Consider the following 18,313-nt stretch of genomic DNA (forward strand, 5'->3'; position numbering starts at 1 on the left):
CTTGGTACGCCTCTAAGCGCAATAGAAGCCTGCCGAAACTCGATTGCATAACGAGATAGTCCGTGAGGGTGGTGTACGATGAGATTTCCTGCTTGTCTTTCTCTTTCTATCTTACACTCTCTTACTATTACTATCTCTTTCTTTCTCTCTCTCTCTCTCACACTTTCGTCACTCCCTTCGCAAAGTTCTCTCATAAAAGTGGAAGTTGGAAGCGGGACTAATCTCCGACGTTGCAAAGCGTTTCTATCACACAGCACGTGCAACGCTTCGAGTTTAGACACCAAAGACTAAGGTGTTTAATGATGGCGGTTTATTAAATCGAATTATCGGACGAAAGTATCTTATCTTAATATCGGTGAACAATCTACTTATTTACTTACTTATTCTTTATCACGCGTATATCAGCTTCAGTAATAATTAATGTCGTTCTTTTTAATCATACGTTCAATATTAATCTAAGCGACTTAGCTGTTAATATACGATTAGGAATAAACTCTTCTTCTTTAAAAAAAAAAAAAAACATAAATATAAGAAAATAAAAAGAGTCGCGTAATACTTCGAAATAAGAAAGTTGTTTTAAAAGGTAAAAGTAAAAGTCGTCACACACACACACACACACACAATTAACTCGTACGTTTCTTCTGAAACCTTTTACGTGACGAACGAGTATACGAATTAATGAAAGTATCTTGCAACGGGATCGAATCCCAAAATGGACATCACCATGCTGCGGGAAGTTCGAATTTTCCGCTAGCGACTCTTGTTGAAACATAGCAAGCGGGTTTCGCAGATCGAGCTCTTTGATTAGTAAAGCGACGAGAGCTACGAGCCAATTTTCCAGTTACTTCGTTACTACCAAAGCAAACGAGAGGGATTCGAATTCGGTGTTTGATTCTTGTCATCCTGAAACGCATCTTTTAGTTATTCTATTTGTTTTTTCTTGTCAATTTCTAAATTGTTATTTATATAACGTCTTAGATTTATCAAATATTTAAATTATTTATTATGAAATCACCAGTGAGCAGGAACATTAGAAAAAAAAATGTATTCTAGTTATTAAAAAATAATCGAAAATATCAATAAAATGTGCAATATATCTTAAACGTATACGTTTCGGCTCAGTAACGAAATCAAGTTGAAAAAAGTCATCTAAAAATATAAAAAAAAAATATATCAAAATTATTTTCTATTTAAAATACGTTAATAGGTAATGTAAAATTTCAACCAATATATATGTGTTAAAACAAACTGAAATATAAGAAAAATGTATTAGAGAATTAAAATAATTGTTAATTAATCGATAGAAATGTTTATTGTTGTCTATAAGCTCGGTGTATACGATCTATGTACCGTCCTATTCGAAATCCACCGTTGGACTGAGTCATTGTCCTCTGTTAAAGTACTTTTGTTAAATGTTGTTTATACGAACGTTGCGCATGTGTATAAAGGAAATAATGTATCTAATCAATAGAATTTAAGATTAAAACGTTGTGATTTTAGTATTTTTATCTATTTTAGTTAATTATTCTAATGCTCCTGCGCAGTGATGACTTCGGAGGGAAGGGGTAAAATTTTCATCGAATTAAACATAGAATCGAAATTAATTTATATTTAAAGTACGTCAATATGTATGTGATGTTTAAAAAAATGTATATGCGTGTAAACAATCCTAAATATAAGTAGAGTGCGTAGGAGTATTGGACATACCTTAAAAAATCGTTAATTAATCGAAGGAAATGTCTATTGTTGCCTAGAAGCACAGAGTATACGTTCGGAGCTACGTCCTCTTCGAGATTCACCTTCAGACTGAGACGTTATCCTCTATGAAAGTTCTTTTATTCAAAGTTATTTATATGCTCAACGTTCGGAAAGTCATATAAACAACTTTCAATAAAAGAACTATCGTAGAGAGTCTAACGACGAATTTCGAGGAGGAGGGATAACAGAAGATATACTCCAAACTTTTAAACAACGATAGACACTTGCATCGATTCATTAATAACTATTTAAGGTATATCACATCTCCCACTCATTCTTCCATAAAAAAACGTATCTCGTCCGTCTCTTTTCGTGTCGTTTCATGCAATTTTATTGTTACCGTCGTTTCAGAAGTTTCACTTAAAAAAAATTAAAAACTTGTTTTTGGACCCGTTACAGTACGCCAAGTGTTAAAATAAATGTTAAAAATGATATAATTAAATTGAAGAAAGTAGGAACGTTAGTAAAGTAAGGTGAATCAAAGACGCGATCAAGGGAAGTAATTTCCCAGTCGGTAAATTAGCTTGGACCAGGTTTATAGGTCGTTGCGGCTTAACGTCGTATACCTGGAACGTTCTGTTAAGTACGAAAGATAGCATTTAACGTCAGCGATTAACGCACGTTCCTGGATCGTCGCAAGCAGGCGAAATGACTTCCTTGTATTCGCATAAAGCGCAACAAGTGAAGGCGTTATCCTTGTTCCTTGCACACGTACTTGCACACCGTTGACATATATCTACGCAAACGTAAACGAAAACGCACACACTCCCATCTCTTCTTTCATATTATTAGCTGCTTGTTATTTCACCATCGTGAATATTTTTTCTGCATTTTTTAATGATTCAATCATGTCGGCGGATCGTTAGAGTGAAACGTCGCAAGACCGGTCCAGATATTTATGCGTGTTTCTTACTTGCGATCTTATACTTGACAAATCGTTGGAAATTAAAAAGAGAAAGGAGGACAACCGTTTATTTATTTTTTTTTTCTTTTTTTAAATCGATCTGTAATATTTCATCTTACTTACGATCTCAACGAGATAAATCGTATTTTAATGCTTCGTAGTTCGATCATAAATACGTACAAGCATATTACAGAGCAATAAATGTTCATATATATTAAGTATTATAGATCAATAAAAACAAGTTAACGTCGTTCGCGCGCGTAGTACATAAAAAGCACATGTTTTTTTTTTTCTAGAAAAGTTCATACCCGATTCACAAAAATATATCCAACATATTTCTTTGAGTCATATTGTACGTACAACAAACTACATAAGCGCGATGCCTTCAAATTTTCATTCCAAGTGGATACGAATTCTTCATGTAACCCAATAGAAGGTATAGCAAGCAACAATAACAGTTACCAGTATGTTGAATAGAATAGAACAACCTGCAGCGTTTGTCGAGTTTTAAAAGATCCCTTACGTTGAGTTGGACAAGAGGTAGAAAAGAAAAAGAGCTTTGGTTGAGGGGCAAGGGGGAGGGTGGGAAGAATTCTCCAGAGTGAAATAGTCGCGTATTCGAACGCGCGGAATTGCGTCGTTCTACTTTTCTTCCAACATCGTTCCACATTCTGGCCGAGCTCGTACAAAGAATAAAGCTGGGCTGTTTGCCTCTTGGACTACCCCTAGTACTACCCCTCTCCTCCCCCACTTTATACTTCTCTTTCTTTTACTCTTCTCGCAGTGAAGATTTACACATGACTACGCGTCCGTAGACTGGAAACTCGAGACTGAAACAAACACACGCACGAATACTAAGCGCGTGTACGCAACATGTGTGGGTGTATATGAGGGTGTGTGTGTTGTACGCGTTGCTCGTACTTCTCGCAAGGGGTTGTCGTTGCTCGACCGGGTTGAAAGGGGTCGGACTGTACGAGGGGCAAGGACATCAAAGCGAGATTGGCCGTGTAAACCTTCGAGCAACAAAGTCAGCTCCTCCTCCTCCCTCTCCTATCTTCTTCTCTCTCTCGTACTCGCTTTGGTATCATCTATATACGTGTGTATGTTCTTCTCTTTCCCTTCCTTCCCTATTCCTCATTCGGCTCGTCTCTCCAAAAGCAGCAGCAGCAGCAGCTCGCGTTACGAGACTCTCTCCCTAACATCAGGACCATCGAGGACGAAGCGATGCGCTTACAAGAGGGTCCTTGAGAAACATACCGTTATATGCAATGCGAATAAGAGGATGGACGACGACGCTCTTTGGCTCGCGTAGATTGAAACGGTTTTTCTTTTTTTTCTTTTTTTATTTCTACTTTCTCTCTCTCTCTTTCGAAAACCAATATATGCATGAGAAATGAGAGAAAGAATGCGAGTACATTTATTGGACTATTTGATTTTCATTCTTTTTGTAATAATATAATACTTTTTCGTTTATGTGGAAAGTGAAGCGAATAGTTTGTCTATTATGTAATCTTTTTCTTGGATAATGGTAAATAACGTTTAATATTTTATACTCGTAAATAATGTTAAGAATAGAAAAAAAATATATTCGTGTTATTACTAAAATACAAAATTATTCGTTCCCGACGAGAAAAGATTAAAGTACGACTTTTGATTTTATAGTATAATCGAGGGAATGGCAAATTGTTGGCCTTACTAACCACGAAAAACGTTTAAAGGTGCGATAAAAGAGTGAACTTTAGATTCGAAAGAATGTCGTAGGCAGCTTGATGTATGCGCATAATTTTTCGAATATACCTAATATTGACTTAGCGCGCAAAAGCACACACAAATTATGCATCCGATGGGAGGGTGCGAGGAAAATAAAGAAACGTAACGAAATAGTGAATGAACGAGAGGGAGAGAGAGAGGAAGAGAGAAAGAGAGGGTGTATAAAACTAACATAAGTGTTCGTTAACGAGCCACAGCCGAATACACAGTACTTCGATGAAAGGAAAACGTAGTTGAAACGATAAAAATTGAGTTTAATTTATGAACTTTTAATAAAGTAAATTGTGAAAGAAAAAAATGAAAAAAAAATAATAAAGAGAGAAAGAGTACGAAAAATAGGCCAAGTATGCTCTCGATCTCGACTTTTTTCTTTGGTCTTATTTCTATCTCTCTCTCTTTTTATCTAAAAGTCTATCGTTTTGCGGTAGGATTAAATGATTCGTGGCGTCGCCATTAAAGAGTCCCTCGAGCGTAAGGCTAACGATTTATCGAACATCGATTACGATCTTAGGTTTATAATTGCAAGGAATCGCCATATTTTCAAACTAATTCTTAAAACATTTATAGGAAATGATATTTTTCTTTATATAGAATTTGATTATTATTCGTGAAAGATCGAGCGTATATATTTCATATATAATTTCGTATAATAAATCATTATATTTCATTGGATGTATGCCAAAAAGTTTTGTCGAAAGTTTTCTATGGAATACGAGATGTATATACGATTTGCAGGATAAAAAATTCTTTCGAGAAAGAAAGAGAAAGATGTCTCGACTTGTTGATATATATTCGAAATACAGAAACTAACCTAGATTTAACAGGGTAAAACTGGGAAACGATATATTTGAAAAGTTAAAGGAAAATATTTCGTGGCTTGAGATATATTTATAGATGTATTTTCGTAGTAATAAATTAGTTTTATTCGCGATCGTATTTAAAAAGCATTTATATAACCGTGTTAAACGTTGGGGCCTTCGCGGTGTACCATATTTGACCGGTTCGCACCCAACTTGGCCATATTTTAATTAAAATTATCGCGATCTATCCGTATAACTCGAAGCCCCGTTTTCGCTCAACGTTGGTTGGCACGGTGATTCGTTAAAATCCACTTCTCGCGTTCTCCTTTTAATTGCCCCCTTTTCAGAATCTAGCCTTTCCGATCCAATCGGAGCGTTCTACATTCTCGAAGCTCTAAGCGCGTTTCGAGGAGATCGCGAGGAAAAATAAAATTTCGATTTGTTCTTCAGCTTCATACTGGGTGGCACCATTTTTATCAATCAATCTTAAAGCACAGCTAAAATCATTCCCGATTTGGTGCAATATTCATAAATAAATTTCTTGGAGTTCAGCATATATACCGTAAGATGCAAATATTATTTTTATAATTTGTTCGTCATAAATTTGCACTTAAATTTAATATAATGTTATCAGTGTGCTTATTAATTGGATATATTTTTTTCTATAATTAAATGAGTATTTGTACTGATTTATATAAATGGGACACCCAGTATAACTTTCCTCTCATCCTCGCTTAAAAATCTCCTTCATCTCGAAATGTTTTCTCCGTAATTCCAAGACCAAGATTATTATCGAATTCACGTTATACTCGAATTAAATCACGACCCTGTTTGCTCCTTCAACGAGACGTATTAAATTTCGTTGCTAAAGAAAAATAGACCTCTTGCTTTTCACACCTATAATAAGTTCGACTACGTGTATCAGACGAGCCCAAAAAATGTTCAAAAGAAGAAGAAGAAGAAGAAGGATATCTAATATAATAACCGAAACAAGAACGACCGGTGGTCCATCTTGTATTTTACTCTCCGAAAATCAATTCCCATAAACAACTCGTTCTTTTGTCGTCTGCAATCTCCTAGCGAACAAACCGCATTGGAAAATGGTCAATCCCAACAATTCCAAGGGTGAAAGAATGATGATGTTTTATGTTATTTCGTACGAAAGGTTCAGAAAAAGAAAAAGTAAGGAGGAATGGCGAAAAAAGAAACGAACAAGAAACACAGAAACTGTTATATTGTACCTCGCGTCATCCTTACTTCCCTACTATCATATCTTGTATTATTATCATAAAATTTTCTTGTAGTAAAATTCTTTGAGTATATTATAATTATCTTTGAGTACGAATTAAAATCCCATTCTGAGTGCTCTTAAACTTGCCATGTAACAAGTACGAAGGAAGGAAATAAAGAGTGAAAAAAAAAAGTTGAGGGAAAAAGAAATCAGAGAAAAAAAAGAAGTCAAGATGCAGAGAAAGAAAATAATAGAAAATGCTCGGTAATCTTCTTTCCATTCTTCCTCCTCGTAATTCGTGAAGCGCAATTTCAGAAAGGAAAATACACCGAAAAGTAGCATGGGGGTGGGAGGGTAACGGTAGTAGAAATATATCTATTTTTAGATTACTCTTTTATTCCATCGCCCTGGCTGCCCAAGCGCGAGAGACCGAGTGCCCGTTATCCATTTCACGAGCACCTCTCTCTCTCTCTCTCTCTCTCTTATTTCTCTTCTCTAAATGGAAGATCCGAAGAACGCCGCGAAAAGTCGAACCCGCGCGTCTCGAGGGTTTCGCTCCGCGTCCTCTCTACCTCGTACTCGTTCTCGTTCTCGTTCTCGTCCTCGTCCTCGTCCTCGTCCTCGAGAGTCAGTCGAGCGGTTTAAAGTTATGGCCTCGAGGTTTCGTTGCAGTTCAACGCTGCTACACGAACTGCACCGGACTCAAACTTTTCCTTTACTCTTTCTCTATTACACCCACCCTTTTCTTCCTATCCCTCTCCTTTTTCCCTTCTGTCTCCGCATGGGGTGATTTATGTGATCCTGTGACACACACGCATACGCGCGCGAACATATAGGAACACTTACGTGTAAGTATTCCAAGATATAGAGCGAATCTAACAAATTTGTCGTCACCGCAGTACGATCTCATATTATGGCTACTTTTAAAACAATTATCTTGATAATTAATCAAAGTGTCATTAATAAAATGAATAGCAAGAAGTCACTTTACGAATACATACGCATACACGCACGCATATATCTAAAGATTTAAGAATCTGTATTAGTTCGAGCGAACAATTCCTCCGTTTTCTTCCCCGGTTTTATTCAAAGTCTCTTCGCAAACGTTTCTCGGAACGTCCTTTTACTCATACCCTCCTCCATCCCTAGTCTCATTTTCTATCATGCACGTTCGTTCATTCGTTCGTTCGTTCGTACATTTTGAAAGTTAGGAAGCGATCGATGAACGTCGTCGTCATCGATATCGATCACTATCTCTTTCCCCTGATGATCATCGCTATCGATGCCATCGGTACGAAACGCGATATCCATTCGACGGATATATCCATCTGCTATTCAAATACACTGAACCAAGAGCGTTCTACAACGTACGTCGGGAGGGGGTGAAGGGTGAGGAAGAACGGGAGGGTGGGCGGGAGAAGAGGACAACGATGACAACATCTTGTTGCTTTCGCTTCGATACGATACGATTTATCCTGCACGAAGTTGACGTTTATACAAGCACGCATGTATGCATATATATGATGTATGTGCACGCGCGCGCGCGTGTATATGTGTTGTTTGCGAGGAATTCGTTGAAATTTATAGGAGCGCTGTATTAAACATGATAGAAACTTTGCTTATATGTACATGTATGTAAATCGTAATGCAACCGTACTCCATATCCGTTTCAGAAGAATGGACTTCAATACATTATATACGCGTATACGTATACATATATATATATATGTATATACAGGTAACGAAATAATTCGAATTACAGATCGAATCGAATCGATGGCCTTCGCGTTTATTTTCTTTCCAACGAGACGACGGAGTAAGAGACCGTGAGAGAGATAGAGATGAAATGAAGAATGAAAAGAGTGGATGAGTAGGAAGGGGCCGAAGAGGGACCGAGGAGGGTTGTAAAAAAAGCGATCGTATCGCATCGTATCGATCGAATGATGCATCTCCGATTTCGATGTGGTACGGAAAACGGAAAAGGTTTGAAATCGATCGTTACATGCAGCCCCCGTTCTCGAATAGGATGTCACGTCACCGTGAAACGTGCGATGCAAGCTCTTTCTCTTCTCTCTCTAGTTTCCCCTTTCCCTTCCATTATCCTCACCGCCATCACCACCGGCCTCCTCCTCCTCCTCCTCCTCCTCATCATCCTCATCCTTCTCTACTACCTTTGCTTCCTCTCTTTCTCATTCGTCCTACGTTCAACTCTCCCTACATTTCCCTCTCTCCCCACTACTCCCCTCTTTCTCTCAACGTAATCATACGAGCGTGAACCATACGTGAAACGCATGTTCTCATACGTCCTGAGTTCTTCTACCAACCCCTCCTGCCCACCCCCTTACCCCGTACTCTTTTTGCTCACCCTCACTCTCCCTCTCTCTCTCTCTCTCGCGGTACTCCTGCTTCCGTATGACATTCATAATGTCTATCTATTCACTCGACCGAGCACTGGCTCTGACAGCGTATGAATTCCAACTTGAATATGTATTGTCGGTACTAAATTAATATATACGGCCACGAACGCGCTACTATCCACTCGTTTTTCCCCCCTCCTATTTCTCCCACTCTTCTTTCCACGATTTTTCCTCTCTCGACTCACGCAATTTCTTTCTTTCTCTTTTCAACTTTCTTCTTCTTCTTCTTCTTCTTCATTTTAAAGCTTCCCTATTCTTCTTTCTCTGTCTGATTCTCTCATTTGGTCCGGGTACTACTCGAAATGTAATTTAATAATGTCTACCACTACCACCTCAACTATTGTCAGAACCAGCACTATTTTCATAGCTGGTGCTGGTGCTGGTCTCCGGAATATTACACGATTCAACAGCGTGGAATAACGATTTTTCCAAGGAGAACCACCACTACCAGTAACAGCAACAGCAGCAGCAGCAGCACCTCCTCACCGTTAGACGCGCTAACTCATTTCTTTCTTTCTTTCTTTCACTCTAGTTTCTCCTTGTTCATCTTTCAATTTTTTTCTCTCCCTTTCTTTAAAAGAGAAATAGAAAGAAAGAAAGGGGAGAGTAGATCCAACTAGGTTGGATGGCGCGTTATAATTCCAAGGTTCGCACGCGTAATCCGTTCGCTCGTTCGTTTCTTCTTTCCACGAATGAGTTGAAATCGGAGGATTTGCGAAGAACGATTCGCTTCGTCGATTAAAATTCTCTTCCCTTTCTTTTACTCTTTTTCTTTTTTCCTTTCTTTCTTTCTTTTTTTTTATCTCTGTGCTCTCGTGTCTTCTCGTTTTACGGGACGACTCGTTGAATATTTGCCAGGGCGATTAGATGCGTTCTGCAGAAACGAGAATTCGTTTCTATCTTCTCGTTTTTTTATCTTTATCTATCTATCTAACTAGCTTGCTTGCTTGCTTGCTTGCTTGCTTGCTTGTATTCTTGTTCGAAACGATTCAGAGAACGGGAAGATAAATACAAGAAAAAAGATATAAAAGAATCGATCGATGAGAGATAAAAGAGTAAAGCAAGTTGTGCGACGAGGAACAACGTACAACGACGCGATGGCGAATGTCTGACATTACAGTTCGTCAGGTACGGGCCGCATTTCGATACGCCTCATTACGCAGATTTCCAGAGAGAGAGAGAGAGAGAGAGAAAGAGAGAGAGACGAAATAAAGAACAGGTCGGCCCGTACGCGAATATTCCCCGTCTCTATTTCTCCTACATTTCATACTCTTTAAAGTTAAAAGAAAAGGAATAAAGAAGTAGAATGTAGGAAAAACTGAATAAAAAAGAGAAAAATAAGATTCAAAGAAGAGAGAGAAAACAACTATTGGATTTCTCCCAAAGTTAATACCGATTTAAAAAATATATATTCTTGAGTATAACATATTTGAAAATAAAAAACTACTTTTTCCAATAATTTTTATTAAAATTCAGAACGAATTTTCCAGGCAACCCAATATATACATAAATAAATACATAGAAAAAGAAAGATGGATAGACGGAAACATAGAGAAGGAGAGAGAGAGAGAGAGATAAATAAAGATAGATAGATATAAAGTAGAATTGTTAGGTTGTTGAGAAGAATAAAAAGTAGAAACGCGAATGGTGGTACTACTTCCCCATCCCACCGAAGCCGTTCCATCTTACTTCATTTTCATCTTTCTTACCACTCAGACGTTCACTCCCACCCACACGTTCGAACTTGCATTGGCGCAAGAATCGCAATTCTTACCTATAGATATATATATATCCACGCTAACACAAGAATGATCGACTAGGAGCTTTCTACAGTACCGACTACAATGGCGCAGGTATATATTTTTCATAATGCAAGGCTATACATTAAAGAACATCCAATATGAAAGTACGCACAGACACGATTACTCCTACGAACAACTATCCTCCTCTTCTTTTTGATCGTTCCGAAAGGAAAAGCTCCTACGTTTTATCGTAAAAGAGCCACTCTAAGCTCGCGCCTATGCTACTCTACTGCTGCTTCTGCTACTACTACTATACTACTATTACTATACTACTATAGTAGTTCTCCGTGTCGTCGCCTCGAGAACTCCTGTGCCTCTCACCTTCCCTGCTTGTCATTCTCTTTGCACTTCTCTCACTCACTATTTCTACTACTACTACAACTATTACTACTATTCCCCCACGCCCATTCTCGGTCGTCCTCTTCGCGAGCGAGGGTGCAAGGTATGACGTATTGACACCTCAGCCCACTCATCCTCGCCATTTATCGTGAATAGACAGCTCGAACTACTCTCTGCTGAGCTCCGACGAGCGGACATGGCGGATACATATTTCACGACACGAACGGTCCACGTCGATACGTTTTACTCTCTTCTCTCTCTCTCTCTCTCTCTTTTTCTATTTCTATGGTTTACGTAGAAGCACGAGTCTACCTCGTATAAGACCGTCTTGATTGGTCGACTCTACTACCACTTATTCTCTCTATCGTTGCTCCTACACCTGGATATCTTCCAATCTCGTTTTCATGCGAAACCTACAAGAACCATTAATCGTTTCGTCGTGGCATGAATAAGAAACTGTTCTGTAAAATTACGCGAAAAACACTGTCGAAGACACGTTCGAGGTCGGTTTACCAACATGACATACATATGTAGTAAAATAATGGGAATTGGATTTCTTTTTTTGTAACAAAATATCTGGATAAAGTAATGCCGTGGGATTGCCAAATAGGGAAAATAAAAAGATTAAAATTGCATACGGTGCAAAATGGCGATATTGATTCAAGGATCGTTATTAAGATGAACAACCTCAAAAGCTGCAAAGAATCTCAATATTGATCATTCAACGGTCGCTCGATACTTAAAAACCGCAATTATTATTGTACGAAACTAATACTTGAAAGAATATCACCGTTGGTACAACTTCGACCATTATCAATATTATAACGTTTACATTGGCTGTTTGATGTAACTGTTTTAACAGTAATACTGAAGATCAAAACGATAAGAATATTGGGTAGGTTGGTGGTGGGTACGATAGCAAATAATGAGCTTGTTCGATAAAGGTAAGGTTCTTTTCTTCTAAGAGACTTTATAGAAGGAAAGCTAGTTAGTTTGCGGTTCTTCCGAGAATTTGAATCCTATGATCCTTGGCACCGATCCCTCTCTTGCGTTCCGAATCTTCCACGAGAACTGACATTGCCTTTACTTTGAAGCCAATGCGCTGACAAGGAGTAGAAGAATAAGGTTGGACGGTAGAAACGTTGGGGAATGAGTGAACAGAAGAAAGAAAGAAAGAGAGAGCGAGAGAGGAATCGTTTTCACGGGAATAGAAGCGGTATATAAGAAAGAAAAGAAGCCACCATTCTGACGACAAGCCTCTCTCTTTCAGTTCTAACAAAGGAACTGCGGAGACTAATAAAAATCGACTGTTTGCTTAGCCAGTGCTATTACGCCAGTGGTGGTGGTTGGGTATCGTACGAGCCAATGAACGAAAGAACGAACGAACGAACGAACGAACGAACGAACGAATGAACATAAGATCGTACACGTACTCTGGGCAAACTCGAAGATGGATTTACGAGCTGAACGATGGAGAATTTATTTCCATTCACACCAAGCATAGTTCTCTTACACCTACGCTAAACTATAACTTAACAGTACCTGTTCTCTCGATACAATTGAAAAGATAACTCAGATGAGCAATTAATTATAGATAATAAAATTAGGTAGGTACATAGGTTTATACGTGTTCTTAAGAACTACTACTACCTGCTACTGTGTTACGTCGTCGAGACACTCTTGAATTATGAAGACTTTACGATCTCTTATGTGTATTCATCTAACGTCAGAATACATGGTGTTACATTTAGACGATGTGTGTGTATATTTGTGTCTGTGAGAGATCGTAAACTAGTAGTTAGGGTTACGGGCTAAAGCAACTGAGCTCGTTTCTTGAACAGGTTCCACGCTTTAGCGGATGAACCGATATCAAAGGGAATTTACTTTACCGAGTGCGTTTCTCCTTCGTCGTTGTCGTCGTTGTCGACGTCGTCGTCGTCATAGTCCCAGTGGTTACAAATTACCAGTTAACGAGCTTAGACGCATGGAGATCCTTAACGAGATGACGTCACAACAATAACAAACAATTGCAAATGTCTTCTCTTTCTTGGCCATGCCAAGAAGGAAAGAGAGAGAAAGAGAGAATGAACGAACGAACGATGAGCCCTTAACGAGACTAGCTAGATGCCCGCATAGCATTTCTATTGGTTGGACAAGAGCCGGCAATGCACTCGAGGCATCTGTCCAGGGATATCGTTCAGTGGTGAGAAGAGGACAACAGAACCTTTGAATTAGTCGTAAGTCACTCAACCACGGCTTGTTAGCGTCGTTAACCCTGACCCCAGGACATCATCCTCTCTCCCTCTCATTTGTTGAGTACCGTCATGCCCTTCTGATGCAGTTTTGACTGGATACTGCTGTGGCCGGTGGACCAAACGGTTATATTCACTCGCAAGTTTCTTTATACACGCTTTCTTTATCTTCATTCCGCGAATCATCCCGAATTCCTCGGAATGTTTTCTTCCCTACAATATGTTGGGTTATTAATTGTAAGTGTGAAAAAATGAAGGAAGTATTTTAAAAATGTTTTCAATTAAAAGTGCGTTTCTATCATTCCTGTTAACTTTTATTATTAGTCGTTTATGAAATTACTTTTTATTGTTTATGCAAGTGGATTAATTATAAGAAAGAAAAAAGTGAATATTTCAAGCTCGCGAAGTACCGTAATAACAGTAAACGCACAGTATAGAAGTGAGTAAGTACATAAATTATGCACCGTGAATCGTACAGTTAAATCGTAGCGCCAAGGTGACGTGCCAATGTCGAGTCGTTATCTCCATTTTGGCAAGGTTTTTACGCGGCACAATAACCCAAAAGAAGAGACGAGACTATATATTCCATTTAATCGTTTTCCTCGTCCGAAAGCTGCTCCGATCCTTTCGAAATTTACCTGACTCCGCCCTCTTAGCGTGACTAAAGCAAAAGAAGAAAGGGAAGAAAGAGGAGGAGGGTGAGAAGAAGAATAAAGTAGAAAAAGGATGGTTGGAGAAAAAGATGGGTGCAATAAAAAAGATGGAAGGTGGGGAGGGAAGGGCTGAGTGAGAAGGAACGTCGTCGGCTCGATCGAAAATTTCGTAGGTTCTCGCAGAAGAAAAGAATAAAAATAAGAATAAGAAAGCTAAAGAGACACGGTACCAGAGAAGAAAGCGCATGTGAAAGAGTGAAAGAGAAAGAAAGTGGTGGTGGTGGTGGTGGTGGTGGGAGGTTGGGTTGGGAGGGAAAGGCGAGATAAATTCGCGGGTTTACGGCGCCCTTAAAGTTGCGGGAATCTTTTAACGACCTGGCAGGCTGCCACCGTTGGTAGGACTACCTAAGAAGAAGTAAAAGAAGAAGAGGGGAAAACTGAAAAGCTTTTCGATGGTCATGTGCGCGCGCGCGGGCGCGCGGGAATGCGCGTTCACGTGAATCGTATTCGCAAGAATCCTGCAAGGGTTATCATTCATTTTCTCTCGAGCGAGCCACCGGCTCTGATAATGACAGTCCCACGGAATTACTGCGGAACTTCGCATTTTCCTTTCCTAGTGAAATTGCGAGAAACCGAGTGTATGCATCTATGTAAGTTTCTCTATGTGTCTATGTGTACTTAGAGATACGTGCTGAGAGATATCTGCTGAGAGAAAAGGCGAATCTAGCTCGTAGAGTTCTTCGAACGGAGAAGCCGGAAGATTACCTCTCCCCTTACAGTACTGCTGCTACTACTACTACTAGTACCAGTACTAGTATTCGCGAACTAGGTCGCAGCTAGATTTTTTCTTTTTTTTCTATAGTTCTGTTTTTCTCCACTCGTCTCGTTTCTTCTTTTCTTCTTCCAGCATTTCCTGCTTTTCTTAATACACACGTTACGTGTATACATACCGACACTCATTCGTCACTCCCTAAGCTTTATCTTTCTTTTTTTCTCCAGAAGTCTCAGTTTTCCCCCTTCTTTCGAAAGATCACCTAGAATGATTCATTTTTCTTTCTGAGATCTCGTTATACCGTACCAACTGTATGCGTCTACTCGTGCCGAGTGATTACCGCCTGAATCGAATTCACAGTTGAAGTGGAGAAAAAAGAAGAAGAAAAAAAAACTTAGCGTGGATTTCATATCGAGGTATATATACGCGAGCGGTTGCGATAAAAAACATCAAGAATCGTTATTTTCTACTCTCAGCCTCTTCCTTCTCATTTCTTCTACTTCATTGTTATAGTTTCTCCTCTCGTTTTCTTAGCTATGTCTTGTTTGTTTTACTATACGGTAACATCTAGATTATTTTCCTCGTCGATTTATATAAACGACGCTGTTATATTCTCGACCCTGAATTATTTTCTATCGCTTGATAACATTTTGCCTTGCAATAAATCTATCTTATGATTTTTTTACCGATATTATTTATTCGATGAAATGTTCGGCTACCAAGAATAACAACTGCGTTTGACATTCGCTTTAGAATTTTCAATGGAAATTGTAGATCATATATTCGAGACTCTACAGAACTCAGCATCGTTTAAAATCGTAATGGACAATTTCGCGGAAAAATTCTTCCTTGCTCGGAAAACGGCCTCCCGGCCATTGTGATAGACCACGAAGGCATCCTCAACTTCCTTGAATTATTACGCAGTTTCGTATTTAATGGACCCAATGGCAAAAAAGACGAGTTGGTCAAGTAGCTTCGAAGAAGTCGTAAAGCTACGCTGGCAAACTCTCATAAGCGAAAAGCTCTTGCTTATTTTTCCGAGTCCTCTTTTATTTCTTTACTTGTCTCTTAGAAGTATCGTTAAACGAACGACAAAACAATAGAAATGGAAATATTTTTGCGAGAGGAACATAAGCTTTGTTTAAAAATATAATCAAATTCAATCTCTAACCAAAGATTCGATTACTACTTTTCTCTACCAAGTACAAAAAGTATAGTTGGATGCATTACGAATCAAGATTGAATTCATACATTATCTACATTCGTAGCAACCTTATTCGCGTGTTAGAAACAACCTGTAAACGTTGCAAATTATATGCAAGAGGGAAAATAGAAAAAAAAAATATGAAAAAAATATAAAAGGCAATAACGCTGAATTTATGCAGCGGCATCTATCAAGAACAGACTGTTACCAAGACGCTGATAAAATTCCTTTTAAGATTATAATAACGTCGTTAGAGAGGAGTGTTTCCTTCCCTCTTTCCGCCTCCCTACCCTTTACCACTTCTTCTTCACCTTTCCACAGCAAACTTTTAATCGTGAATAATGGAAAAGTCGGCCAGAGCGATTATTTTCAACGTTGGATAAAGAAAGAGGGGATGGATGGAAGAATCAAAGGGCATCATGCACGCGCACTCTTCGAACTTCCTCGTGCCGATGTCACATTGTTTCTGCTAAAGAATCCTTGTCGAACAAGAAAATGGACGGCCTTTTTAAACGACGCCTTCGCTTTTTTTTAAAGCCACGTCGAAAATTCTTGTCCTCTCGGCATCGTTCGCTTGACAAAAGTTCGAAGAAAGAAGAAGAACAAGAAGAAGTGAAAGAGTGAACGAGCGAGGAGGGTGCAACGAGAGCTCAGTGTTAGAAGTAAAGTTGAAGAAGTAGTGGATGAGGATAAAGGGGGGAAGTGATGATGGCGAAGGAAGAAAAGGAAGGGAGAATCGATAAGCGTCGCGGCATTTTGCTATCGACGTTGTCGTCGTCGTTCCAGTCGATATCCATTCCCCATGCTCAGATATTACAGCGTTTGGTCACGTTTCCTATTTCGTAGCTTCGATTAGCGTTACGATGATTGGGAAACGCGTCCGATGCCGATGCCGATGCCGATGCCGATGTTGGTCTTTACGGTATTAAGCAAGATTATAATCGCAGCTGATTCCCCCTTGCCCTATCGATCCTTTCCGCATCGTTAGGGTTGCTCGTAATTTTAGTAAAATATACAAAACCAATGATGACAGAGTTGAAGAATTTTGGTATTAATGTTCGTATGATTAATTTGTTATTATTTTTTGGAATACATTGATACGGATAAAAATTGATATATCAGTTGCGAAAGATTGTTCGATTAGTTATAGGATCGAAAGGAAAACTATTTGTTATAGGTGGAACACGGACACGTTGTCCGAAGGAAGTCAGTAGGGATGCTGGCGAGTTGTATGGGACTTGACTAGGTTTAGGACGACGTAATCTCATTTAGGGTTATGGTTGTTGCACAATTCCTACCAGTAGATATTATAACTTTGCACTCTCTCCGAGGAACTATAGCCCAAACTGGCACAGCCTACAGGAGACTACCAACTTTCCTAACTTCGGACTAGTTACGTCAAAGTACTTCTATATATATAACGTGCTTCGCCTAATAATTTTCTACGTTGTTTAGGTACCAGCTTCGTCTTTTAGATTGAAATAGCATTAGTCATGAGATGAATTTCAGCTATGAAATTAGACGAAATTTATTTCACAATCTGAAACACGCAAGAAAAAGTGTATCGAAAAAAGTTGGATTTTTAAAGTTAGACTGAGTCGACTATATTTCTTTTCTTTCGTTTTATATGTCCCTTGATATTTCCAGCATCTACAGTACGTAGCACAAAGACGAAACGACTAAGATGTATCCACCCCACTAACGAACCCTCTTGTCTCTTCTTTCAGACATGCTACGAGATGGAGAGGTACCTGAAGGACGAGCCGAAGTTACAATCGTACAAAAAGTTGCCCACGGAATTGGACACGGCACCCTGGAATCTTTTCAGGGCGCCACCTATCTCCTGGACGGCAACAACCGGCACCGCCAATTCACAATTCGAATCCCCAATCAAAATGGAGGTGAGTAACCGTAAGAATGATCTCAACGAAGCGAGAAATCTCACTTTCCCCGTTCAACGTTTGTATTCACTCTTGAAGTTGTTCGAAGTTTTTCCCGATTCAAGTTAAAGCTCTTATTCTATTCTGTCACGAAGGTAACGACGTCGTCAGACGAGAGAGAAACGCTTTGTCTGGAGGACATCAAATTTGGCCCTAGCGATCACAACCACAATGGCCGTGATAGGGATCTTCTCGATCGACACCTCGATTCTTTATCGATGTCCTCGGCTAGTTCAGCGTGTTCGGCGTTATCTTGGGATAGCTCGCGTTCTCTCTCCTGTACAGCGCTTATTCTTAAAAAGGAACCAAGCGAAGATCTTGAGGAGGATGAGGAACACGAGGTATATTATTGATCGTTGCTTCAACGAAAATATTTTCAAAGACTCCAAATCAATATTAACTGCAATGCTTCAAAATCCGTACAATTTTTATCTCATGCTAGTAAATAATTTAATATAAAAGTTCTCTAGA

General features: G+C 39.1%; 1 protein-coding gene across 2 annotated transcripts in view; it reads left to right on the forward strand.

Annotated features, from left to right (window-relative positions):
• The window catches only part of LOC122523608 (Krueppel-like factor 6), a 233,038-nt gene that overhangs the window by 202,153 nt on the left and 12,572 nt on the right, over positions 1–18,313 (forward strand). For both annotated transcript variants that reach the window (XM_043645470.1, XM_043645471.1), the window contains exons 2-3: positions 17,630–17,803; positions 17,938–18,183. In XM_043645470.1, the coding sequence (XP_043501405.1) occupies positions 17,630–17,803; positions 17,938–18,183 (420 nt within the window). The remainder of the gene's footprint in view (positions 1–17,629; positions 17,804–17,937; positions 18,184–18,313) is intronic.

Source organism: Polistes fuscatus, unplaced genomic scaffold (genome assembly GCF_010416935.1).
Source record: "Polistes fuscatus isolate 324 unplaced genomic scaffold, CU_Pfus_HIC Scaffold6, whole genome shotgun sequence".
Lineage (NCBI taxonomy): Eukaryota > Metazoa > Arthropoda > Insecta > Hymenoptera > Vespidae > Polistes > Polistes fuscatus.